This window comes from Melanotaenia boesemani, chromosome 15, assembly GCF_017639745.1.
Source record: "Melanotaenia boesemani isolate fMelBoe1 chromosome 15, fMelBoe1.pri, whole genome shotgun sequence".
NCBI classification, from domain to species: domain Eukaryota; kingdom Metazoa; phylum Chordata; class Actinopteri; order Atheriniformes; family Melanotaeniidae; genus Melanotaenia; species Melanotaenia boesemani.
Genome location: NC_055696.1, coordinates 1224540 through 1251337, shown reverse-complemented (window position 1 = coordinate 1251337; position 26798 = coordinate 1224540). Strand labels below are relative to the sequence as shown.

The 26798-nt window shown below is 38.1% G+C and overlaps 1 protein-coding gene and 1 long non-coding RNA gene across 2 annotated transcripts; one reads left to right on the top strand and one right to left on the bottom strand.

The window, feature by feature from the left end:
- The first annotated feature begins 2652 nt into the window (after window positions 1–2652).
- On the top strand, window positions 2653–25450 carry LOC121654507 (calmodulin regulator protein PCP4-like). Its single transcript, XM_042008679.1, has 4 exons — window positions 2653–2822; window positions 15358–15409; window positions 21066–21098; window positions 24550–25450. The coding sequence occupies exons 1-4, from the start codon at window positions 2814–2816 to the stop codon at window positions 24678–24680; spliced, it is 225 nt and encodes a 74-aa protein (XP_041864613.1). The 5' UTR covers window positions 2653–2813; the 3' UTR covers window positions 24681–25450.
- On the bottom strand, window positions 18421–19467 carry LOC121654508. Its single transcript, XR_006012965.1, has 3 exons — window positions 19291–19467; window positions 18824–18883; window positions 18421–18452 (listed from the first exon to the last, which is right to left on the bottom strand). It is a non-coding gene; the product is annotated as an uncharacterized LOC121654508 (long non-coding RNA).
- Window positions 25451–26798: the final 1348 nt, after the last annotated feature.

Here is a 26798-nt window from a genome sequence, read left to right as displayed (position 1 = left end):
AGCAGAAAAACAGCTCCTTTGGTTCCTTGTAGATGGATTTGATCCCATAAGTAGAAAACTAGCAGCACTGAAAGAGGTCATGAATAGAACCAATAAAACGAATGAATAGAGCTATGGCAATAACTATTGATAAGCAATATAAAGTGTGGCTTGTTAAGCCATGCTGGCTTTCACTGCGCTTTCCTAAGCAGTTTCATCATAACTCAAGGAATGTCCCGCAAACTTCAATCATCAGACTGACTGAGCAGCAGAAAGTCTGCTGGCACCAACGTCTGGCTGGCAGAATTATTGGACATTTGATTGTTGCATGTTGATGAGATTAAATTCTGATAAAACATTGTCAAATATTGGCTGCCACATTTTTTTAACCTGTCCTATCCAGCATCATAGCAAGCAAAATGATAATCTGGTTGCTTGTCGTGCTGAACAAATTTGCTCTACCAAGGGGAGGCCTATGGGTAAGGCTCCTCTTGATAATCTGATTAATTAATTAATTAATTTACTTTGAATCACGGAATCTATGTAATCTTGCTGTACCTGACCGGAGAGGACAGAAAAAGATGGAAAATAGCAAAAAGAAGCAAAGGGGAAAGAAGAAAGAGATCCCTGCGGTCTTGGGGCACAGGTCCCAGTGGGCCAAGATTGGCAGCAGTCGGCTACAAGTGAAGGCCCCAGGGCCTCAGGAGTCAAGAGGCGCCCCCGCTCCCCGGGAGGTCCCATACAAGCAGTGAAGCCAATGAGCCACCATCGACCCCAAACGGTACCCAACCCCAATAAGAGGATGGGGAGGAGGCAGAGCCCAGACCACAGCACACCTCCCTCTGCCCGCCCCTGGTGGTGCCCTGGGGAAGAGGGGTGTGAGGTGTCCCTATTGTCCTCCTCCTCCTCCCCGCTCATGACTGTTTGTGGTGAGTGTGTTTTTGCAAGTAAAACTGAGGTGCAGTGACCATATTGAGGTGGGAGCAAGGTCCTATTAGTAGTCCTGCCCTCCATGCACTACATGACACGCCCCCCAGAAGTTGTTTGTGCGTTGTATTTGTGTTTTGATGTCTGTGTAATTAAAACTGAGAGGCAAGTCGCCACAGGGTGCAGCTAAGGAAGAAAATAAACACTCATCTATCAAGGTGATTATTCAGAGGGGTAATACTGAAAATAGCAGGTCTTAAAGTGGCCATCCCTTGTTAGAGATCACTGGTCTGCACTGTGAGCTGGAGTGAAGCTGAGTGACTCAGACTGAGGGAGGAGGGTGTATTTGGCAAACATCTAGTAATGAAAATTCCACAACCCCACTCAACAGAATGAGTGAGCCTCCACGTTGTCAGATAATTAATGCAGGAAGTTTGTTGGAAAACTTTGTCCTCCTAATTCCTAAACAAAACAAAACAAAACAAAATAAATAAATAAATAAAAATTGTGAGGAGTTGGGAAGGATTTGCAGATGTTAATATTCTGCAGACTGAGTGGCATCAGATCCACAGTATTTCCTCTTCTTGTTCAACTTTGCTTTCGTTTATGCGTAGTTAGGCTTAAGTTTCTGGATGTACATGTTAAGATTGAGAAATGTAAAAGAAAACAAAGAAAGAAAGAATGTGTTCAAAATAATAAAAACACACAAACTAAAATACTGCCGTCACACTCCTAAAGCTTGATTGTAACAATACTGCACACTTCACTGTGTAGACTCAGCGCAGCCCATACTCACCTCAAAGTGAATGAATAGGGTTGTCTAAACCTTTGACGGATATTATCGGGTCCTAGTTTTTCTTTTTTTCCCACTTTGTTTCCCTGAAGAGTATTTGAGAAATTTTTTTACAAAGTTTCATCACACATTATTCTGAAACATCAGTATTTTGACTCCTTGGTGTTCAGTCAGAGTCCCCAGGAGAGGCATTTAACTGCATTTACAGATCATAACAAATAAGAACAAAGTGGTATCCATGGTTGGAATTAAGACTGAACCAAAGGGAGCTCAGCTCTCCTGTAAAGTAGATCAGCAACTCAACCTGAGACACTAAGGAGGTATGGAGGACTAAAACTGCCCAAATACAAAATAAATACAGAAATATATTTTAGAAAGTCTGTATAATTTTGCCATATCAATTTGTTTATTAAGTGGAAAATCTGACACAAAAAATTCTATCTGAAAAGTAGGATGCAGCCACAGAGGAGCTGAGCCTGTATGCCCACAGACTGCGCCACCATAGTGATGAGGATCTCATGGTCAGCAGTGTTGAAGGCAGATCTGAGTATAACACTGTCACTGGAGCCTGTTGCCATGAAAACACCACTAAAAGCCCTTAACAGAGCAGACTCTGCTGGGGTTTTAAAACCAGACTGAAACTGGAACTACACCCTCAATTTTTTCAGTACCACCACATCAGCGTGCAAGGCTACACCAGCAATAAGAATGACTAAATAAATAAATAAGTCCCAGTGAAACTAAACGTTGCACTTGGTGTGATCTCGAAAACACGCTTAAAAGTCATTGTGGTGTTTGCAGTTGATCACACATAAGATCACACAGTCACTCAGACTGGGTGGTTTCTCTTCTTGTTTTGGATATTTTTTCCGCTGAAAACAGTCCAAACACGTAGTAGATGATTGGGTATCACTGGTGAAGGCTGGACTCAGCGCAGAGCTGGAGACACGGAGACCCGTGCTCATTGGTTTCACGGAAATGTGTTGAGGACAGCAGGGCTGAGCGGGTTATAAAAGCAGCCTGAGCGCGCGGAGCGCAGCTTGGATAGGACTTTACCCTTAGCCATTTGGCCGGTGCGCATCGCAGACAGCTGGATCCTCGTAGACACACAGCCATGAGTGAGGTAGGTGCTTCTTTTTGCGCTGAAAACCATCTTCCCCGTGTTGTTCTTGAGCATCATGCAGCTGCTTTGAATAAGACTTTAATAAATAAATAAGCAACAAAAGAAAATAAATAATATATATATATATATATATATATATATATATATATATATATATATATATATATATATATATACCTGAACGCTTCATTTCGCTTCACTTTGGAATGATCGACATTTACTTTTGTAAAATAGAAATTTTGTGCATGAAACATGTTTCCTGCTACTTTTTCGTTGCCATTTTAAAATAATAATAATATAATTAATAATGTTTCCCCTTTTTATTTATTTATTAATGTTTACTGAAAACAGAACCCAGCTGTGTATACTCAGTGTCCTTTGTTTTCATGACAGTAACTAAAAAAATGTCTGAAGTCTAAAAGGAGCTGCAGGTCTGAGTCAAATGTCAGCTCTTAAACGATCAGTCAGAACAGCCTGGTGAGCAGGAAATATGTATTCACTGGTGAATTTAGCTCAACTTAAGATTTCCAACCCAGTCCTGCTGGAGCAGATGCAGGATGATGTAGAGGCAGCACTGATCTCCATGCCTCTGAATCATTTAATGGGTCTGAGTGATCAAATCCTGCACGTGGACTTTGGAGAAGTGACAAGTCTCTTCTAACGTGAGAGGAGGAGAGAAGAGGGAAGAATCATCCCTGGGACAGAGCACATCTTTCAGTCACTGAATTATTCAGCTGTGAAGCCAGAGACATAAAACATTCTCAGTGTTTGCACATGAGCGCAGACTCCAGTAAGACCTTATCACGAGTTTGTTCACCCAAAGGAGCTGGACTGACTGAAGGCATAAAAGACATATTTAAGACTGTTTCTAAATTTTCTCCTGCTTTTCCTACCGAAGATCACTGGGCATGACAGCGAGTGATTATTATAACCTGATCAGCTCTCCCACCACATGCAAACACCACATGTCCCTTCAGTCCATATGAATCTTTTATTACATTTTGTAGACTTGTCATGTCTTTTTTCTACATGGAGACACTGGCAATTAAGACATATTGTCAACTTTTTTATTGATGTATAAATAAGACATCACATGACGGGAAAGTCTGAAATGTGGTTGCATCTCATGTCAGGTGGACTCATATATGTCCATAAAGAGCTAAGGTTTGGGCAGGAGCAAGCTGCTTTGAATAAATAATTGAATTAAAATCAATGCCCCACCCAACCTCCACATGCCAATCCTCTTTTTTTTATTTTTTCAAATCCTTTCCTCTGTTCAGACAGTCTTATATCAGGATAATTGACATGTAACCCGTTCAGTTTGTGTCATCTTCTAGACGAAAGACAGGAAGAGAGAGAACGGGGGAAAGAAAGGTTGCTTGATTATAGACCAGATTTAGTTGGCTTTCAAAGCCTTTTCGTTTCATATAAATGTAGAGGCTTCTCTAAGCAGATACGCTTCGTTTAGCAAATGTTGCCTTGTGCTCATATTACTGAACACAAAAATTTATACAAGGATAATAATAATAATAATAATACAAAATGATAAAAGAGGAACAGCTTTGTTTCTGCTTAGTTTGATTCATCCAGAAACATGAAGTTTGATGATGCCAATCACCATAGTGATGAAACATGGTCGTTTTTGTTACACGTTAAGCAAAGATATCTGTTTGTGTGGGTTCTTTTCCAACTCTGGTCCATTCCCATATTCCCATTAGGAATTTGACAGAAGCCAAAATCTGAGATACTAAGTACGGAGTTATTTAAGTGCAACTCTGTCTCATCAGTGGCTGCTTTGTTGTTCGACACTCGTGAAGACTGGGAGACTTACTTCTCTTCTCTTAAGCCTCAGGTTGCTCAACTGAACTCTAATTAAATGGCACTCAGTGAAGAGACCTCAGCCAGATTTGTGGTTCCGTTAGATGTCCTGCTCCACTTTGAAGATTTCAAATAAAAATTTGGATTTCTTTCAAACCTCAGATTCTCACCAGGAGGTGCACCTATACGGTACAACACAAAGACGCCTGGTGACTCAGGTGGGAAAGGTGCACATCCTTCAAACATCTCCCGTCTGTCTGTAGTTTCAAAGTACCAGTTTGGCATTTTGTAGAGCATAGATCAGGTTTGAATATCTTGTGTCTCATTTTCATCCAGGTCCTCAGGACCCACTGCCATGCATGTCTTAGGTATGTTCCTACTCCAACACACCTGATTCAGTTTAATTAGATTTGTAAGTTCTTCCAAATCCTGTAAACAAGCCATTCATTTCATTCAGGTGTGTTGTTACCTCTAAAACATGGAGGCTAGTGGGTCCTGAGGGCCAGGACCCACTAGCTTTGCAGTAATAGAAAGAAATTTTACAGTATGTTGGCCCAGAGCTCCAAGGTCCAACATCATTAACATTTCCGCTCTGATTCTGAATATGTGTAACAACTCGCTTCTTTCCTTTTCCAAATATCATTAAACAATTGTTGGAGTACAAGTTGTTGGTAAGATGGCAAATTAATGCACAGCCTGCAATAAAATGTATTTATTCCACAGTGTTCAGATATAACTCAGTTAGTGTTCATTAAATAATGTTTGGTATCAAATTTTGTTCTATGCTTTAAATGGACAGCTGACCATATTAAATGACATTGTAGTCATGAAAGGAAATCTGATTTTTATGTGTTGTTTCTTTCATTCCTCTGCAGTTAAATTGCAGCACGCTGTGTTCATGTGCTGATTTGTTTATGGATGGAACTGCACAGTATGGAAATAATTAAATTTCTAATCCTTAGTCATCTGTTTAAAATTTGTCTGAACATCAATTTTTTTGAAGATTGCTCATTTGCAGTATTAAAGGAAAATCCTGTTTTACAGACGGCTGGTCCTTCACTAAGTGCTTCAACATTTGAGAGGTCTCCTGCTGCGATCACCTGCCTCCCCAACCTTAATTACACTGAGAGTGGCAGCTATGGCGGCTACTTGGCAAAGCCATTTGTTTCATCATCCAAAGAGGAGCAGCGTCCTTTTTATTAAATTAATGAGATAAGAGTGTTAAAAGCTGCTGATCAGTGGAAAAAAGGTTCAAGCTGAGTGAGGGAAAAAGGTTTTCCTTAAAAGTAATTTTGGTGACTTAAGATTAATAAAGGGATTGAAATCTGGACCAAATTCATAATTAGAAAAAAACAAAAAAAAAAAAACTTTAGCTCCAAAAATATTTATCACTGGGGTGAATACATGAAGCGTATACTAACCCAATCCCACTAATGGACAGAGATTACATTGATTTAATCTGTTATCAATCGAAATTATCAGCAGGCTTTGCTGTATTCACATGAAACCAGTCCTCCACGGCTGTCAAAGCTTCTCTCAAGCTTTGCACATAGAAATGGACAAAAGTTAGTGATTGAAGACAGAAGAGAAGGCAGCAGGTCACACTCAAACTGGCAAAATGGGATCAGTTCTACAAGAGTATTATCAGCTTTTCTCAACAAGCCAAAGATCGCTTTAGCCCACTTCATTTCTCAGGGAAATGAAAGATTTTTTCCCATAAAGTGAAAACCCTTAGCCTTTATATTCCATCTCATACCACACTTCAGACCAGCTGACTCAGTGCAATCAAACATATGAACACCTGACATAAAAAGTGATGACAATCAGTAAATTTATCAGTCGATTGATGAAACCCAGTATTTCCACCACATGCTGTGGAGATTAAATATGTATCTGTTTAAAATAAAAATGAATTAAAACGTACATTTTCATCCATGAACATTTATCACAAGGAAACAAGCTCCCAGTCTTGCAGCTCACAACAATATAAAAGCTACAGACACAAAAAACCCACCTCAGTTGCTCTTTAGTCTATTAGCTTACAACCTTGCTAAGCTAAAATGCTAAACGTAGTAAATTTAAGATCTTTTAGTGTACTTGCTGGTGTTTAGCTGCTGCCTGCATTACACCCATTTTCAAATAATATCTTTGTAAAATTTAACAAAACGCAAGACGAAGAAAAGACCTGAAAAACAAGTGAAAGGAAAGAAAATGAACAAACGTCTAAAGGAGGAAAAGTTCAAAATGTATAAAAAGTGGTTCAGCGAGTGTGTGTTGTGTAAGAGTTCACAACTGTCTTCGTCTAGAAGATCACGTAAATAAATAAACAAACAAACAAACAAATAAATAAATAAATAAATAAATAAATAAATAAATAAACAAATAAATAAATAAATAAATAAATAAATAAATAAATAAATAAACAAATAAATAAATAAATAAATAAATATTATGATAACAGTTATGATTAAACTTACTGTATCTTTGCTGCCAGTTATGTCTTTAGGAGAATAACAGTGTAAAGATGTTCGGGTCTGCTGCTGGCTGCAGACTCCTCGTCTCCTCTGGGATTTTTGATGTCATAAGAAGTTTCTGTTTTAGATCACACATAATGGATCTATTTTTAACTTGGTTGTATTTGAGCTGTAAATATCTCAGTGTGACATAATTCTCTACAGTGAAAATATAAAAACAAATAAAATGAGTCAAACTGAAAAAGGTTCTCTAAAAGAAGGTCGGATTTGGACAGATTTGATAAGAACAGCTCGTCCTGTCAGTCATCCATCAGCAGTGTCACTCTTCCATGCTGTCATCCCTGTTTCCGGTCTGGTGCTGGGGAAGCTGCTAGGGAACAGCGATGGTGCTGGGATGAGCTATCTGTGACCTACTTTTGCTTTTTCCTTGTTAAATTGTTAATGGATCCTGAGTGCAGAACTGAGTCTCTCTGGGGAGTCCAAGCTGCCATGAGAACCAAAAATAGCCACCTCACGCACACACTGGCTAGGTTATTATTTATTTTATTTATTTTACAATTTCCTTCTATGTACATGCTAACCCTTCATGCCAGATTAGGAAATCAATCAATATGGAAATATGAGCATCACATACAGATGACGACAAATCTTTAAAAAGCACATGTATTTATGAATCAATCCTGTTCTGTGGATACGAGAGTTTAGTTATTCATTTTATATTTCATTTCCTCAATCTTTTTAAGATGTTTGTTCACATGGGTCAAAAGACAAATGAATGCATTGAAGTTTGTTTGTATAAGTCTTAGATTTTTGTGGCAGTAGTGGGACATGCATCTCTCAGGCGCTAGTTTGTGGATATGTGCAGGTAATAAATGAGATCCCAGAACTCTGCAGACTTTTCACATATTCTCTATCTCCATGACAGGTATGCAACATTTCCTTTTGTAGTAGCTGATCTTTCTGTTTATGTCTTGAACCCTTAAAAATTCATGATAAAAAACCAAAAACCAAAAACCTACCAGGGTTTGATAAGGAAGCCTCCATCTGTGGTGCGAGTGGAAAGTGATTAATGGGAAAAATAAACTCCAGGATCATTACAGGCATTCCTTCATATGCTGGATGATCTGAGACAATGCTGAATATTTCAGCTTTAACAAATGGACAGCTCTGGTTTATTTCTACATTACTCCCTTTTTTTTTAACCCAAAGAGATCTCAGCGTGCTCCTGCTGCCTGTTCCTTGGCTTAGATTCAAAATATTCACCTATGACTGCTCCCAAATTTTATTAAAGTGTCCTCAAAGTTCAGAATTTTGTCTGAGAGGATTAGCAGAGCTAAATTTCATCTTTCAAATCACCCTTCAAAACTCTTAAATTGGCTGCATTTGTTCAAGCCTTTAATTTCATCTTCTTTTCATGATGTGCCCACTTTTTAACCTGAGCTGCCATCTGAAATCTCATTCCACTCCATCTAAACATGCTACAAACTTTTTCCCTCTGCCTTTCCTTCAGCCTTTTTTAATTATGTACACCAGTACACTTTGCCAGTATTAATCATATCTATCACAGGCTGCTTCTCTGCCTGGTGTCCTCTGCCAGCTTCTGGAACATGTGCAGCCTTGAAGTTGAGGTCCAAGCTGACAGGTGTGAGAGTTAGTAAAAGATGGACAGTCACGCAAGTCCTGATGTGCTACACCGACAGCTGATGCCAGCTTGCATCAGTCCAAATCACTCAAATCACTGTTAGCCATTTTCACTCAAACAAAGACTGAAGAAGCTGTGTCCCAGTAACCAACAGCTTTAGGATGCCTCTTGGCCTTTTGTATTCAGAGTGGAACAGAATATGTGGGGAATAAAGTTAACTGAATATATAAAATTATTAGTGCCTCAGAATGACAAAGATCAAGATAGAGGCACTATTTGGATCAACATGTGCATTTAACCCATTAAGGCCCGATCCATGAAAAAATGGTAAGAAAAGTCAATTTTTTTAAATATGAGGTCTTTGTTTGGCCCTTTAACAAAATGTAACAAAACATTACCATTTTTTGGGGGGATATCGACCATTTATTACCATGTGATGCATTAAAAATATTATAATGTGGTTTTCTGCCTCTGGTTTTCTATTAGGGGACAGAAGATGAGTATCAGATTTAACAGGATTTTAAGCAAAGTTTATACCTTAAATTGAAGAAAAATGTCTCAGAAACTGTATGTGACAAATATGTAACGTCGGGCTCTTATGGGTTAAACGAAAGTAACTTGTGATAATTAACTTTGTCCAGTTAACCCTTTAATACTGTTTGAATCATACTTTCTGTTACCTTTTGCATCACTTTATGATAAAAAAAACTTTACTTAAAACCCTGTTGTATGCAATCTGATACTCATCTTTTTCCCCCTGGTGGACGCCTTTTGCACTAGAATAATTTTGACATATCACATGGTAATAAATGAAAAATTTACAAAATTATTTTATTCATTTATTTATTTGCATTTTGTTAAAGGGCAAAATAAAGACTTCAGATAAAAAAAGAAAATCTTCACCCCATTTTATCTCCGAGACATCTGAGCCAGCCATCAGAGACCTCCTTCTGCATTGTGTGTTATATCAAATGTGTTGCTTGGTGCAGTGATGCTGTCCAAGCTTAGGTCCAAACACCAGTCATGGCCTCAGTTCAATAAGGAAAGAGTAAATAAAAGGTTGACAAAAATTTATTGGTGGAAAAAAAAAACAAAAAACAAACAAACAAAAACAAAAAAATTAGAATAAAGTTAGGTGGTTAGACTCTGGTGTTGAATGGAGAGAGAGCATGACGAGACAGATGATAAGAAAGGTCCAGCTTAGATGCTGGTTGGGGGATTTTAGGAGGCAAACTACTGTTGAGGCTTCATCTTTGGGAAAAGGCTGGGAAGGATAACAAGTGCACAACGTAAAAGCAGAAGTGGATGGGAAACCGTTTGATTGGCTGGGTGAGAGAGAAAGCGGGAAAACCAGTGGACCAGAGGAGTGATGGCATGATTAATGTAGAAGTTTTGACAGTGTGGGAAAAGAGGAAAGCAGGGTAGCAGCAGAAAAGCCAGAGAAACAAGAAAGAGATTTAATGACATTGATTAGCACTCTGTTACTGAACTTTCTCCACAGCTTCATAATCAACATTATTGATACATTTTATTGATTAGTGAGGACTTAAACTTCACCCGGACCAGCACAGGGGTTAGGGTTGTTGTTGTTATGTTCAGACCATTCTCTGTAAATCCTCGAGATGATTGTGTGTGGAAATCCCAGTAAAGGAGTTTCTGAAATACTCAGACCAACAACCGTCCCTTAAAGTCCCTTAAAATCCCTTAAAGTCCCTTAAATCCTCCTTTTTTCTCATTTTGATGCTCAGTTTGAACTTACACACCATCTTGATCATGTCTACACAACTAAATGTATTGAGTTGTACCATGTGATTGGCTGATTTGTTTTAACAAGTAATTTAAAAAGTAAATGTGAAGTATTTAGTTTTATTTGGCTGACTGAACGCTGAGGTAAAGGTTTTAATGTTTCCACTAATGTGACAAAAAATATCCAGCTGGAGCTTTTTGCTGTTTACACTTATTCATCTAGGAGGCTTTGAAGCTTCTGATATATATTAGTTCTTGTTTTCTATTCTGTATTTCAACTTGAGTCACAAATAAAAAGCAAACACTGATAAAACCTTCTTAGTAGCAAAAGTGACTGGAAGCCACAGCCTGGATCGCAATTCACTAATTTCTTCCTGTAAATCTTCATATGAATTCACAGAAGCAAACGCTCCCTTCCTTTCCCAGTTTCTTCCACGGTCTATTAGACACAGTATGCCTGGAAATTAGAGAGATGAAACCCCCACCGGAGAGGAAAAAGTTACGCAAAAACAGGAACACCGTGGAGAATATGTGGTAATGCATGAAGAGTTATTCCCCTGCACGTTACAGACTGTAGCTGTTACATAAGCTCAGACTGTATCCAGGCAGAAATAAAAAATTTAAAAGGGAAGAAAGTTGATATATGGAAATGTTCTTATGTTGTAGTTCTAAAATATTAATGAAATTATTTTACAAAACCACAAAGAACATTCGGCTTATATTGTACAAATGTTGCCAAATACACTTTTAATAATCTGTCTGGCCATAATGTGGCATAGACACTTAAAAATGAGTTACTTTCAAGCCTTTTAAATATGTTTCCATCTCAGGTTCATTATGTAACAGAGAAACTGCAGCTTTAGGGAGGTTTTTTAGCTCCCTGATAGTCACTGGAAATGTGACCCGGCATGAAAAAAGATTTGTTCCTCTCATATCTGTGGATGTATTTTAAGTATAAAAAGTCTGACAGAACAAATAAGAGAGGATTATTAAATATGGAAAAGTAAGGAAGCAGCATCTGCAGGTTGCAGATCAGACATTCGTCTTTATTTCTCGGTACTGCAGCTTCATGCAGCACAGGGACGATCACTCAGACGTTGCTGTTACTCCACTCTTGGACTTCTGCTCTGGATGTCTGGTTGCTTGTGTATTTTGTTTTCTTTTTGGGATGTGAAGTATGGCACCATCACTTGCTCCACTCCTGTCCCATTAAATTACCAGAGCACCATCAAGCAGATGAAAGTCAGCGTGGGGCCAGTAATCTCAGAGGTATTAAGTCACTTTGATTTCGGTTTGTAAACAGGAAAACAGATGCGATGCAGCCAAACACGTGTCCCTTCCTCTTCCCTTCCGCTGGTTCTTGTGGTGGTGCAGTGGGACATAGCTTTGTTCCCACTTCACTCATACACATCAAAACTGCTTTGGCATCTAAAAATCTTTGAAAGTAGAGGATTAATAATTCAGGTTGAGCTTGGTGAGATGAAGCATTGGTCTCTGCTGGCAGATAAATCAGCTGTACCGTCTGAACTGTGCTTTTCGTTGTGGATAACCATTGTTGTAAATAAATAAATAAATAAATAAATAAATAAAAGCATGTCATGTCAGTAAATGGGAAATGTGACTTGCAGATTTAAGCTCAGAGTGATGTTGATTAATTTACTGCAAACATAGAAATCTGTGGTGAATGTTGCAGCGGGTAAATCCTCCCTCACAGGTGGGAGTGTGTCTGCATTTGGATGCTGTCTTACTTAACTTTACAGCATCTGTGTTTATCTTGTAATGTTGCAGAGCAGCACCAGGCTGTCAGAGATGAACAGGCAGGTGCTGCCTCTAATGGATAAACATGGATTATAGATCCAGATCCAGATCTCATCCCGAGTCCCAGCACACAGACCAGAAACTATCTTGTAGCATGTTCAGTGTAGCTGGGTTTAGTGTGCATTTGACTTCTTAAATCAAATCCAACTTTATTTATTTAGCACTTTTACATACTAAGTGGTACCCAAAGTGCTGCACCGGTAAAATAATATTACAAAATAAAACATCAAACATCAATAAAATAAAGCCTGGCCTAATTAGTGTGCTCTGTGGAGACAAAAGCCAATGGAAAAAGTTGAGTTTTTAAAAAAAGATCTCAATTCATTCAGGGCTCTGGCAGACCTGACAGAAAGAGGCAGACCGTTCCAGAGTTTAGGAGCTACTGAGGATAAAGCTCTGTCTCCCCGAGACACGAGTCCAGTCTGGGGGACTACTCACCACCTTTGTTCTTCTGATCCCAGAGCTCTACAAAGACGGTGATGGTGCAGGAGAAGAGACAGATAGGAAGGAGCCAGACCATTTAAACATTTAAAAGTCAAAAGTAGAATAAAAAAAAAAATCTAAAAGAGAGGCAGCCAGGGAAGGGAATGCACTACTGGAGTAATGTGATTCTGTTGCCCCCACATTTATAGGTGGGCAGCTGAGTTTTGGATCAGTTGTAGACGGTGGAGGAGAGACTGGTCATTCCCAGAATAAAGGGAGGTGCAGTAGTCCAGTCTAGAGAAGATAAAAGGGGGAATCAGCATTTCTAGGGCATCACAACAAAGATAAGGCTTGACTTTACTTATAAGCCTCAGATGATAAAAACCAGACTGGACTACTGCACTGACCTGCTGTCAAATTTGAGGTTAAAATCAAATAAAATCCCAAGATTTTTAATAAAAGGGCAGGTAAATGAGTCCAGAGAGCCAACAGCCCTGCTGCATCCTGCCAGCAGGTCAGTTTTCCCAACAATGATGACAGTTTAAAATATTCTAAGACAGCAGAAGATGCAGGTGAAACAGCAGGATAAGGTGTGCAAAGAAGGGTAAAAACCCCACAGCGCTCACTCCAGCATTAAAAGATTTTATAACAGTAAAACAGAAGGAGTCAGAAAAGTGGAATCATAAGGATTCAAAAGAGTTTCGAAAAAATAATTTGAGGCTTGCTAAAATTTTTCAGACACAAAGTTAGATATAAAGTGGGTCTTGGCATTTTTTTAACATCTCTAAAGAAACGTGAAGCCTGTCCTTCTTCCATTTTCTCTTTGCGCGCCAACTGATGAGTCTAAGTGCATAAGTGTTCGTTGGGCCACGGCTCTGCAGCTGATTTACAGCCTTTAGTCCTGACGGGCAAAATCTAAGATATGATCATTTTATTAAAGCTGGGATGAAGATGTAGATGCTTCTATCTCTTTGTAATGTTTGCATTTCTTCACACTGCACAAAACTTGACATTACGATGTGTTTCAGTTTGTTCCATTTTTATATGAATATATTTTAAAGGTACACTGTGGAATAATTACTCACATCTTGTGGTAAAGATGGGAATAAAAATAACTTTAAATACCAAGCACCATTGTAAATGGACTGTCAGTGGCCTGCTAGTGGACCCGGTGGCCTCAGGTGCAGAGATGACTGTACTACAGGCAACTACTTCCAAATTGTGTACAAGTCTACCGTCTTATTCTCTGTGCCTTTTGAGGCATTACTCATCCCAAACTGAGCTATAGAACCTATCAAACAAAGCCGGTACTGCAGTTTTTTTTTGTTTCTTGCTTCACCAACAGAATTTGTCCATTCAGAGACACCATAGAAAAAACGGTGGTACAAATATGGCAGCTGCCATGTATGTGGACCCACAGCAAGTGGATATAAATGACTCAGTCTAAGACAATAAAAACATAATTTATTTTAGTGAAGTGATCACACACCGATAGAAACACAGATTTTAATGATATAAGAAAAATTTCTGCCATTGACCTCTGATTTTGTTACACACTAGATCTTTAATGTATGCAGCAGTATGAGGTCTACGTTGCTGTGTCTTTCCTTTTAGAATTTTCCATACGTTTTCTGTCATTCACCAGTATGAGCTGCAGACATAGCTCACATTCACTCACCTACCCTTATAATTTGTGCACAATGCGTATTTGCATTGTTTTTGTCAAGAAATGGGAGGAAGTGCCCAGGAAGGTGTTGATGTGAAGGCGGTGTCTGTTGCTCCAATTCATCCATCTATTTTCAGTATCTGCTTAATCCGATCTATGATTTCAGAGGGGTTGGCCGGACTCTATATCTGCTGCTATCAGGCAAGAGGTGGAGTACACCTTATGTGGATCACTGGATTATGTGTTATCCATTACAAAACCAACACAGTGCACTCATCTTCTTAGGTTAGGTTCTGGACTGTGTGAAGAAGTTGGATTACCCAGAGAAAACCAATACAAATATGAGAAAACATGCAAACTCCACATAGAAAGAGCCCAGCCGAGGTTCACACCAGTAACCTTGCTGTGACAGATCTAACCACACCAAGCAGTCCTGCAAAGGTCATCATGACAACCAGTTTTTGGAGGTCTTTTCATGTAAATCAGATGTGTTGGAGCAGGGTAACATCAAAACATGCAGGGATTGAGAAACACTACTCCAAAATCTCATTGAACTGTGAATGAATTCTGTCATCACAGATGTGTAAATGAGCCTGTCTAAGAGTTCAGGTACAATCCATCCCACCTCAGAGTCTGGCTTTAGGACTTGTTGCTTTTAACAGGCTAAATCGTAGGTTTTGTCTTTGGTTAAAAGCAAATAATTTTTCTCTCAAAGATTAGGAATACTGATTAGTCTGACTATAGGAAATCACGTTTCTTAGGTTCATATGGTCTAAGATTAATTAAAAATTCAAGTAAAATTAAGAATGGCTGCATTTTGTTTTGTATTAGTAATTTTGTTGGTTTGTTTCTGCATTGAATGGCTGCATTGCAGAAAATTAGAAAACAAGATGCAGGAGAAGTTTATCTGCATTTTAAAATATATTGTTTTCTCTATTACTTTTACAGAGACAAACATCTGGAGCAATGACTGGAAGTAGCAAACCATCTGCTGGCCAAGGTATTTTCCATCTATGATGTTTTCTAAAAAGTAATGTAATCTGTGCTAATTGACACAAACAACTAGATTCATGGTGAGTGCCTGATAACTTTGGGTAGTAAGCATTGAAAGTCCAAATCCATGTTGACCTTTGATACTAAATGGTCTGCGCATTTACCCAAAGTGTTTTACATTATACATCACATTCACCCATTCACACACACATTCGCACACTGATGGTGGAAGCTGCCATGCAAGGCGCTAACCACGACCCATCAGGAGCAATTTGGGGTTCAGTGTCTTGCTCAGGGACTCCTCGACATGAGCTCGACACTCAAACTTAGATCTAATTGAATGGGTTTCTATTATTGAAACTGAATGTACACAACCCAGATTAATGTGCAACTGTTCAAATAATAATGATGATTTAATGCTGGACGGTAAGAAAAGGTAACAAGAGAAACACCGGATCAATTATCAGAGTTCATCTCAGAGTTTAGTGGTAGGCTGCTGTTTCCTTGAGACATCATGTTAATTCTTACAAAAGAAGAAGAAAAAGAAGAAAAAAAAAACAACACAAAACAAAACAAAACAAAACAAAACAAAACAAAACAAAACAAAACAAAACAAAACAAAACAAAACAAAACAAAAAACACTAGCCCCCTAATTTACAAACTAGGCCATGGTATTGTTGGTAACTCACATATCTTAAATTATAAAGGGTTTGAATTTGGCTTCCAACTCTTAGAAACATCCTTTGAAATTCACGAAATCTGTTAAGTGCAAAACTGCCAAACGGACTAAATTAGAGTAGGCAAGAAACAAAGGCTCGTTTCTAATGAACCCAACACCAGTGAATAGATTTTCCAAATCATCCGTTCAGGTGCGACGAATGAGAATCAGGCTGCCATCCCCTCTCTGAGTAAGCTGTGATATTTCAGCATGAATCTGCATTCACTGGTTGTGTGACTCTACTGGGTTTTCTTACTTCAGCCAAAAGATGCTGTAATTCCTTTAATTGCTTTTTTCAGCCCTCACTGTTGCTAAATTATGTTTCATGGCAGTACGACACAATGCACAGAGGAATCTCTGTTATCTCCTTCACTCCTTTAAGTCAACTTTCTCCTCAAACAAAGAATACAGAAGGTTAATAGCAGCTTAATTTACAGCCAAATGGCTTCATAACCTCAATTCAGCACATAAAGTATTGCATATACGTACCAGGAGATCACATGCCACCCTTCTTTTCTTCCTGGGTCAGCTGATAATCTGTAAAGACCCACGCTGGAATGGATTTCTGTTCCTGTCTTCATTTGACATTTTCCAATTTTTCCCATATTTTGTCTTAATGAAATTTCTTACATTCGAAGGAGAAGTACTCTAATAAATATATAAATAATTTATATTGCATCACCATGACTTGAGAAGAGGAACTTCAAGGTCAAAGTTTGTCATGGAAATACCTTGGTTAAAGTAAGGCAGGAAACATACAAGGTTAAGTTTAGACAGTATAACGCCTTGGTTATGACTACACAGTGGAAGTATATGCTTGAAGATGGGCAATAAAACTATGAGGTTAAGGTAAGGCATAAACAATTACTTGGTTAGGAGTAGGCTTTTTAAATAAACTTAGCACAAAAAGTAAGGGAGTTTGTGTTTGGTCTATTATTATTTACCTAATAGATACAACTGTCACTGCATTATAACATGTTGGAAATTCTGATTAGTCATCTTAACAGCAAAGTTTAACTTGTAAAGATCATTCTTCTGTAGAATGAGACAGGTGGGTAGAGCCATCCAACAAAGGGCCAAAATCACCTGCAATATTCTCTTGTTGGTATTCGCTCTTGTTCTGAGTTTCTTTGTGGATTGGATGATTGCACTCCCCCACAGCAATAATAAAAAAGAGAGAAAAAAAAAAACAAACACATATTGACCATTTTTATAGTTAATTTATTTTACATGGTCAGTAACCTCAGCAGCATGTGGAAGGTCCATGCACAGCCACAGCAGCTTGTTACCTCCTCCTCATGCTCGTCTCCAGCTGGGTCACATTTTGCTGTAGGATAGCATCCCACTCCTCATTCATGAGTTGTTAAGGTCAACCAGTGTGGATGTGTCAGTTATAACTGATGTACAGCACTTTGTTTCAGATGAGGTTGTATAAAAGTGCCTTATAAATAAAGTTAGTGTGGTATGGTCTCTGTGGCACGTACAGCTGATCCCACAAGTGTTTAATTGGGCTGAGGTCTGGCCTTTCCCTCCACTCCCAAATTCTAGAGGTACTTTATGATGACCCTGGCTCTTTGGAGGAGAATGTTGTCATCTTGGAGGATGGAGTTAAGTCCCAGATTCTGAAAAGAGGAGTAAGGCAAGGGGATTGTTTGAGCCCGTTATTATTTGCTTTAAGTATTAAACCTCTTGCTGAAAACATCAGGCAAGACTCAAACATAAAGGGAATTCAGGATGAAGGATGTGTAGAATCAAAAATATCACTGTGTGCTGATGATATTCTCTTATACATAAGAGATCCTGCCATAACGATACCAACCGTAAATAAACATTTTGCTTGAATATGGGAATATCTCGGGTTATGTAAACAATGAATCAAAGTCAGTAGCTATGGTTATTTCAGGGAAATGTCCATCAGACATAAAAGAAAAAGTTAAATTTAAGTGGACAGAAGAGGAATTTAGATACTTGGGCATTACTATTACACTAAAACCATCACATCTATTTGCAGCTAATTATATAAAGGTAATAGATGAAATTAGTAAAGATTTGATTAGATGGGATATAGTCCCCCTGACATTAATGGGACAAATAGAAGTGATAAGGATGAATGTTTAAGGTTATTGTTTTGTTTTAGTCTCTTCCTATTCTGCTCTCAAATGAAACGTTTAAAAAATAGACACAATTATATCAAAATTTATTTGGAGACACAAAAACCAAGAGTAAGGTGTACATTACTTCAAAGCCCTAAAGAAAAGGGTGGTTTAAATTTACCCAATATAAAGATATACTATTGGGCATCACCAGGGGTGCCGCCAGGAAATCTGGGCCCTATGAAAGATAATGGCATAGGGCCCCCGTATGAGTGTGTGTGTGTGTATATTATATATATATTTAAATATATATATATATATATACACACACATATATATATACACACACATTATATATATATATATATATATATATACACATACATACTCATACGGGGCCCTATGCCATTTTTTTCTTTTATATACAATATACGGTATATATATATATATATATATATATATATATATATATATATATATATTTTTTTTTTTTTTTTTTTTTCTTCTTTCCACCCACCACATCATATTATTCAACAAGGATAAAATCTGTTTAAGGATGCACTCAACATCACTGCTTAGTTTCAATATAACTCTTTGAACATTGCTCACCTTCTTCATTGGGACAGGTGGGGGACGGGTTATGTGGAGATGGGGCTGCTGCTGGCTCATCTGTTTTAATATGTTGAAGGGGTAAGGAAAGGAAAACTAATTTAATATCGATATCTTACAAAAATGTACTCCCTCTGAGGTCTGTCGCATTTTCATCTTGCCTGGTCTTGTTGTGAAAGTTTGTGACGTGTCAACCCTGTGAGCTTTGTGGATTAAACAGGCTACTCGCCCACTGGATTATGTACAGACATACGATGAGTTTACTATAAACGCTAAAGAGGCTTGGTTTCATTAAAGATAAAAAATACACAAACACGGGTCGTTTTTATTTTTCCAAGGTAACTCGCGAACCGTCGGCTCGCGCATCACTAGGCATCATCCAGGCGATGCCTCTGACCTCAGAGGGAGCGGACTAAATTAGCTTGTAGGTAGCTAGCTTATGAGCAACAGGTTAATCTCAACCTCACCTTTCTTGGTGAAAAAATGGGTCACATATTGGCATCCTCTCTTCTGTCTTTCATTTCGCTCCTTTCGCTCTCTCCTTTTTTGAAAACCCGACTTATTTTTCCCTCGCTGCATTTTTAATATTCGATGCTTCCGACAGGTTCATTCAAACTGATGCGCTATTACAGCCAGGACCAAACCATTTACTTTTATGGAGGTGGCCGTCAATAACAATTTTTTTTTTATCATTTTACTACTGCAAAATAAGTTAGAACAGAGTGGCAATTTATTTTACTGCTACATTTTCTCATTATACTTGAAAAAATAGCTATTATTTCTAGATAATGCTTAATAATTTTCTTATATATTTTTATATCTCAATGGGCCCCTATCAAGTCGTGGGCCCTTGGAATCTTCCTAACTTTTCCCCCCCATACGGCGCCCCTGGGCATCACAGTTACAAGCTCTAAAAGTGTGGCTAGATAAAGATGATGAGACTGGATGGAGGGAAATTAAACAAAATTCATGCCCTAAGATACCATTAGAAACATTAGCATTTCTAACAAAGAAAACTCAAAAAAATTTAAAAATTACAAACAAATGGGTTAAAGGAACATTGACAATATGGGAAACAGTTAAAAGGAAGCTAAATATGTCTACTTCAATTTTTAGGGCCACTAAAATAACCTCAAACCCAGACTTTCCACCTTCAAGGGAAGGGGGATTCCGGAAATGGAAAGAGAAGGGATTGGTAGACATTGGACAGCTTTTTGAAAATGAAAATATGAAATGTTTTGAACAATTAAAAAATGCATTTAATTTAACTGTACAAGATTTTTATGAATTTATTAATTTTATGAATTTATTTTAAATGGGAGCTGGCTCTTTGGAGGAGAACGTTGTCATCCTGGAGGATGGAGTGAGGTCCCAGATTCTGAAAATATGAGATCATTAAACACGTTTAGCTGTGCTGTTCATTCCACACAAGAACAGTCCTTACAAGTTACACCTCAGTGTAAAGGTAGCTAATCAGGCTTCCCAACAATGTATAACACAACACCAGTTGGTTTTATTAAAGGAAAAATAATAGACAAAATCAAATTTTGATTGTGCTAAGTTTGCTTGGATTAGGGTAGGAATTAGAACACCCTTGGTAAACAATGACCACCACAACAGAATAAATTAAATGCAGAAACCTTCACCATCCCTGTTGCCACCGCGGCGAGTCCTGGTAACTACCTGGTTACGTTACCAACTCAGAAAACCTTGCTCTCGACCAAGCATCATTACATCAGGAGCTGTGAGCGATCATGGGTTGGTACATTATCAAAGTGAAGTCTGATAAATCCCCAGTATTTCTATCAAATATCTTGGTGACACTGATGATTATCAAACCTATTTAAAAAATATACTCAGAAGAATCTTTGCAATAATGCAACCAAATGTGGCAAAACAGTACAGCTACAATGTCGGCATAAAAAAGTTTTCACTCCCGTTAGTCACTAATTCATGTTGGGGTTAACATGCTTGGTGTAATATTTGAAGGCATGTGCTCCACAGCATTCATCTGACCAGACCTTCATCTGCCACTATCCAGATAGCCTTAAAATGTTTCAAGTCTCACAGGAACCAATTTAAACATGACCTTTCACAAATCTTGCATGGATATAATCCCATCATCCTTTGTGGCAGTTTGATTCAGTCATGCAGGAGCACAATGTACTACCACAACTGTTATCAAAGAGATTGTGTGTGTGAGATGTGTATTTAAGAATATTTGTCTTTATTGTCATCCAAGGGCTGCCAGGTCAACAAAAGGCTCCATCTAAACGTAAGTAGGTCACTTGGAAAAAATCTAAGTTAACGCTAGAGCTCATGCCTTCACCAGCCCACAGCAGGTCAGCACCGGCATGCATGGAGCTCTGCACTGCATGATGATGATGACTTCAATACTTAAATAAACAACTGACCTAGTGTCATTAGTGGGCGAATGAGCAGGGATGCGATGAGGTCTGAAGCCATGTCCCATGATTCAGAATCTTCTAACTTGTTATAATTACATCCTCTGCATGTTTTAGCAGCCACGGATGGGCTTAGACCTCCGTGCACGCTCTCTGTTTGGCCACTAAAGCACACAGAATGACATCTTTCTCCGTCTGATGATGTCTGCGATTTAGATTTATCTAGTTAAATTAAATTTCATCTTATTCTCTTCACACAGAATGTTATTATTACATTATGAATAATAAAATCTTGAGGATGGAAAGTGTAATTCATGAAAGCTTAAGGGGGTTTTCTCTATTGGACTGTGAAGAACAGTTCTCTGATTTTGCTATGCTTGTCCATATCTGGGACTTTGCACTGATCTTTTATTGAATGCCAGGCATGCATGGTGATTATATCTAACATGAGTAACATCTCTCCTCTAACACAGCAACAGAACAAAAGCCCTGCCTGCTAAGTCTGCAGTGGAATATCCTCACCTAATTTATTGGGTTTTGTAATTGAGTGAGTTTAGCATCTCTGAGTGATGCACAAAGCTCCTCAAATTTAGTATTAAATAAACTCAGAGACTTTTAATAATAGGATGAGGAAATGTGAATCTGCAAAGCAGTCTGTACAAACTAAAAGATGCTTTAATATTTTAAATATGAAAAATGTTAGACACATTCTTCTATCTACAGCCCCAATTCCTAAAAAACTGGGATACTGTCTAAAAAGTAAATAAAGAAATAGAATTAAGTTATTTACAAAACTCATAATCCATATTTTATTCCCAACAGAACATAGACAACACATCAGAGGTTGAAAATGGGACATTTTACCATTTCATGGAAAATATTAGCTCATTTTGAGTTTGATGGCAGCAACTCAGGTGCAGGAACATTTCACATCTATATTAACTGGCAGCAGATCTGTAGCATGACTGGGTATAAAATGAGCATGTAAAGATGTAAAGATGAGCAGAGGCTTAACAAGCTGCAACAAAGATGTCTAAAAATGATGAGACAGTTTCAGAAAAATGCTCCTAAACATCAAATTGTAACAACTTTGAAGATCCCATAATCATTAGTGTATGATATCACCATGTTACTGGGAGAGTTTTTATGTATTTATGGCAGGGATCACCAACTCTGGTTCTCAACTGTTATTGTCTGCAAGTTTTAGAAGTTTCCCTTTTGCAGTACACCTGACTCAAATTAATGGGTGAATAACAGGTTTGACATAACTTGACACCAGGACAGTGGCCCCTGAGGCCTGAGTTGGTGATCCCTGATTTATGGTAAACAGGAGTTTAAAGGCTTGGGAGCATGTGTCCTATCCAACAAAAGATTCATAGACTAAAACTAGTCATATCTGTGTATTTCCATTTTTGATTAAATGGATGTATTTGATCCCTGCATGTTTCTCTCGGTCGACTCTGCAAGTGGCCATGCATTACTCAGTCACGGTCTGTGATGCTACACAAACTAGTCTGCATCTCTACAACAAAAACTTCTCTAAAAGGAAAAACTAAATCAAGTTTTTAAGTACAAAGAGAAGCATTACTTATTTGTCTGGTGGTTGTCAGTGGCTGTTATGTAAACTCTGGTCTCAGAGGGCAGTAATGAGGTCGTTATGGTTTAGTGAACACAATCACAGACTACAGGGATGTGACCTATTGGTTTGTGCACTGCCACTTTGAAGCCTTCAGCTTGGCATTTGGCTATCTCTCTCTTGGGGCCGTTTTCATAAAGCTTCTGAGAATCCTCTCAGACAGCTCTGAACTTAGCTCAAAAACATCTAGCTGGAGTCTGAGCTTAGGCATGATCACAGGAATATCACAGCAATGAAAAGACAAAAACTTTCCTCATAGTGTGGAGGCAGGGCCTTACCTCTACACACACACATTCTCAAATATATTTTAAGTCTTTCAAATAGCAGGCCTGTTTTTACTCATATATTTAGCTCTATTTATTATCATTTTGAGGTTATCTGGAACATGCAGGAATATCCTCACATATGTTATATTCTTTGAAGTTTAAGTTAAGGAACAAAAAAAGCTTGCCTTATAGTGCAATCCTCATCTACACGTCATTCCCATGGTGCTGGCTGCAGTTTGATCGTATGGAGGTGCAGTAGGCAATCCCTGCTGGTTTACAGTTAAAAGGGTCCTGATTTGAATCACAAGTGGAGGTACATGCCCTCCATGTGCCTATGCATTTTTTTCTTTTATTGTCCAAACACAGGACTGACAGCATGAGCATGAATGATCATTTTTCTTGTCAGTCTGTAGCGTAGCTCCTCAATAGTCCAAGTTCTTCAAGTCTTGTCCAGTGACAGCAGGAATTGGCTATGGGTCCCCCTGTGATCTTGAGCAGGATAAAGGAGGTCTAGGCAACTGATGGGTGGTTCAGATCATTAAAAGACATTATTGTTTCCTCTTATAAAGAGAGAGAGATGTTGAGGATTGGAGGAAAGCAGCATGTGGCTCAAAATGAGGTGCTACTTGGTGTGGATATCCTAAGAGATGAAGACATACGCGAGCTGCAACATTTAGGAAGATGCTTTTTGTTTGACCCTCTCTTGATGAGCGCTACTTGTATCGGAGGTAGCATGAGATTTATGCAGTACAGAAGATCTTTGCTCAGGCTAGGAAGCACTAATCCCAACATATAGTACACTGAAATGACAAGGAGACCCTCAGCTCAAGGAGACTACAAGCACTGACATCAAAACAAAACACAATTCAAACCCCAAGCCATTATATGGGAAGGTAACAAAAAGTCTACTTTAGAGCCTCTGCTATTTTCTCCACTTCAAGCAAACCTCACAAACAAAATGTCATATGAACAGAGAGATAGCTGATTACAAAGAGTCTGTCTCATCACTGTGGGATGGCCATGAAGACATACTTTAGTTATTTTGGTATGTCATTTCAGACAGGAGGCAGAAAAAACAGGCCTCGTTGATTATGCATCCCATGATGAATGCAGATTATGTAAAGTGGTTAGGCAACTATAGTGAAATGACCTTGCAGTCATTTAGTGGTCACATCTTAGAAGCAAGCAACATTTCTTTATGAGAATGTGCTTTCTATAGTTTTATGTATGATATCAGACTATTAGATTAGTCACTGCCAATCAGAAGTGGGTTATAAATGGCAGCCGTCATTCATGCAATGGGCAAAAAACAGATGAAATATTAACAATAACAACATAAATTCTCCGTCCTGGAGAGACTAAGGAACCTCGTCTTGCTAACCCCTTTGCCTCTGAACCTTTCCTCTCACCTTTCCACAGATGAAAAGAAGAACAAACTCCCCCAGGACTTTGACATCGACATGGAAGATCCAGAAACGCAGAAGGCTGCCGTGGCCATCCAGTCTCAGTTCAGGAAATTCCAGAAAAAGAAGCAGGATGTGAAGTCGTAGAGTGGCCGTGGTCAGAGGAGTCGGACACCTGGTGTGGTCCCGTCCTGCATGTCAATCAAAACTGCACTGTCATAAACTGAGAAGAAAGAAGAGTGGGAGGGATTCCTAAATGATCTATTTGTGAAAGTCTGTGTATAATGAATAAGTTTAGTATCTACAAAGCAATGAATTATCAAACTCTTTGAGTATGTGTTTAGATTGTACTACTTTTTTTCCTAAATTACAACGCCTAACAGCTTAGCTGCAGTAGAAGAGTATGAATAGATGTTCTGTCACATTTAGTGTAATTTACCCATATTATTAGCACAGTTTCCTTAGAAAATGTTGAAAAGTGGTCTTTTCTTTGAGGGGAACAGGAAGTCACCAACACTAAAAGCTAATTATTTAATTTAGAGAGTTGTAATAATCCTAATCTGGAGATTTTTGGACCCACTGAAGGCTTGGCTATGTCAGTATGTCCCGTAATGTTGCAGGTGCTTTCACAATGCTTTTAGAATCAAATTAGTCTCTTTAATTTGTGTTTGAAAGTCAAAGATCTCCACTTTGTCACCTACTTCCTCCAGATGACATAAATCCCTCTCAGTGGTGTCTTAAAGACTGTAAATGTTGTGCTTGTCATTTGACTCCAGTTGCGTGTCTTTCCTCCTTTTGTTCCAGCCTCTCTGATACGCTGTTGTTGAGTCATGTATGTTTACTGTACAAGCACACAGATTAATGCATGCAAGCTCACACTCAAGCACACACAAACAGAGAAATAAATAAAGACAACGACAAGGTGTGATTAACTTTTGTTCAATTACATTAAATTATACTATTGTTTGTGCAACGTGAGCAGGTGATCTCAGTCTGTAACATCTGTCTCAGTCAAATAGGTGAAACAAGAATAATTCGTTTGTGTTCTTCAACTCAAACTTGATCATGTATGTAGTCAGTACAGCTAAATCCTGATGCAATGATCTTTCATGCACAGACATTTAAAATAAATGCTTTTATATGCTGAAAGGGCTTCAGGAAGAGTAATAGTTAGGTCCTTTTGTAATGTACTTGTCCATATATCCATCCTTTCAACTGCCACTCAGGAATTTTATAGACCAGAGGATCCATCCATCTATTTTCTATACCTGCTGCAGGGTCGTGAGGGTGGGCTGGAGACTAGACCCTGGACAGGTTGTCAGTGAACCAGAGGATGCTCTTCTCAATTATTTTTCAATAATATTTTACAGGCTGGTGTCTCGTGGCAAACAACATTAAGTAACTTGATGACTAAATCTGATAAAAGACATAGTTAAATATATAAATAAATAATTTAAACAGCAAAAATATAAACAAATACAAAAATAATAAGAAATTAAATTAAATTAAATTAAATTAAATTAAATTAAATTAAATTAAATTAAATTAAATTAAATTAAATTAAATTAAATACTCTGGCATATTCAATCAATTGTTCAGGGGTATGCAGGGACTTTTTGTTTAATGATCTGCCACTTTGAATCCAGTTTTTAAATCAGACCTAAGATTTGCCTACTGAGGGACAGATCAACCTAATTGTAATTATTCCTCAGATAAAATCAATGGAAAACACATGGGACTTAAAACTGATGAAACTAAACTGTGTCAAAATGGTCGTTTTGGAGACTGTATCAGCCAAAACCTCTCAAATTTGCTTCTGCTTCACTTTATCAGAAGTGAGCTTTGCGGGGACAATGTTCACATATTGTACTATGATTTGAAACAAGTTCAGAGTTACAGCTGCATCAGTCTAAAGATATGATCATATAAAAATGTTTTAGTGTATTTTAAGCCTGAATCTTTTTTTTTTTTTTTTTTTTAATTTGTGCTATATGCTGTCTTCATGTATCCCTCACTGGTAATAAATATACTGATGTTTACAGATCTTAACACATAGGCACAGGGCTCAATACAGTTTTGTAGTGATACTGAAACATCTTATACAACTTTTAGAAAATGTGGATGGCATTTCACTACTAGATCACAGTAACTATAAAACACTTTGGCAGTTTATAGGGTTAGGGTTAGCAGCAGGAACATCACTGTATGAAATAACGCGTTAATTAATTTATGTAACTAATTGCGTTAATATTTTTAATGCAATTA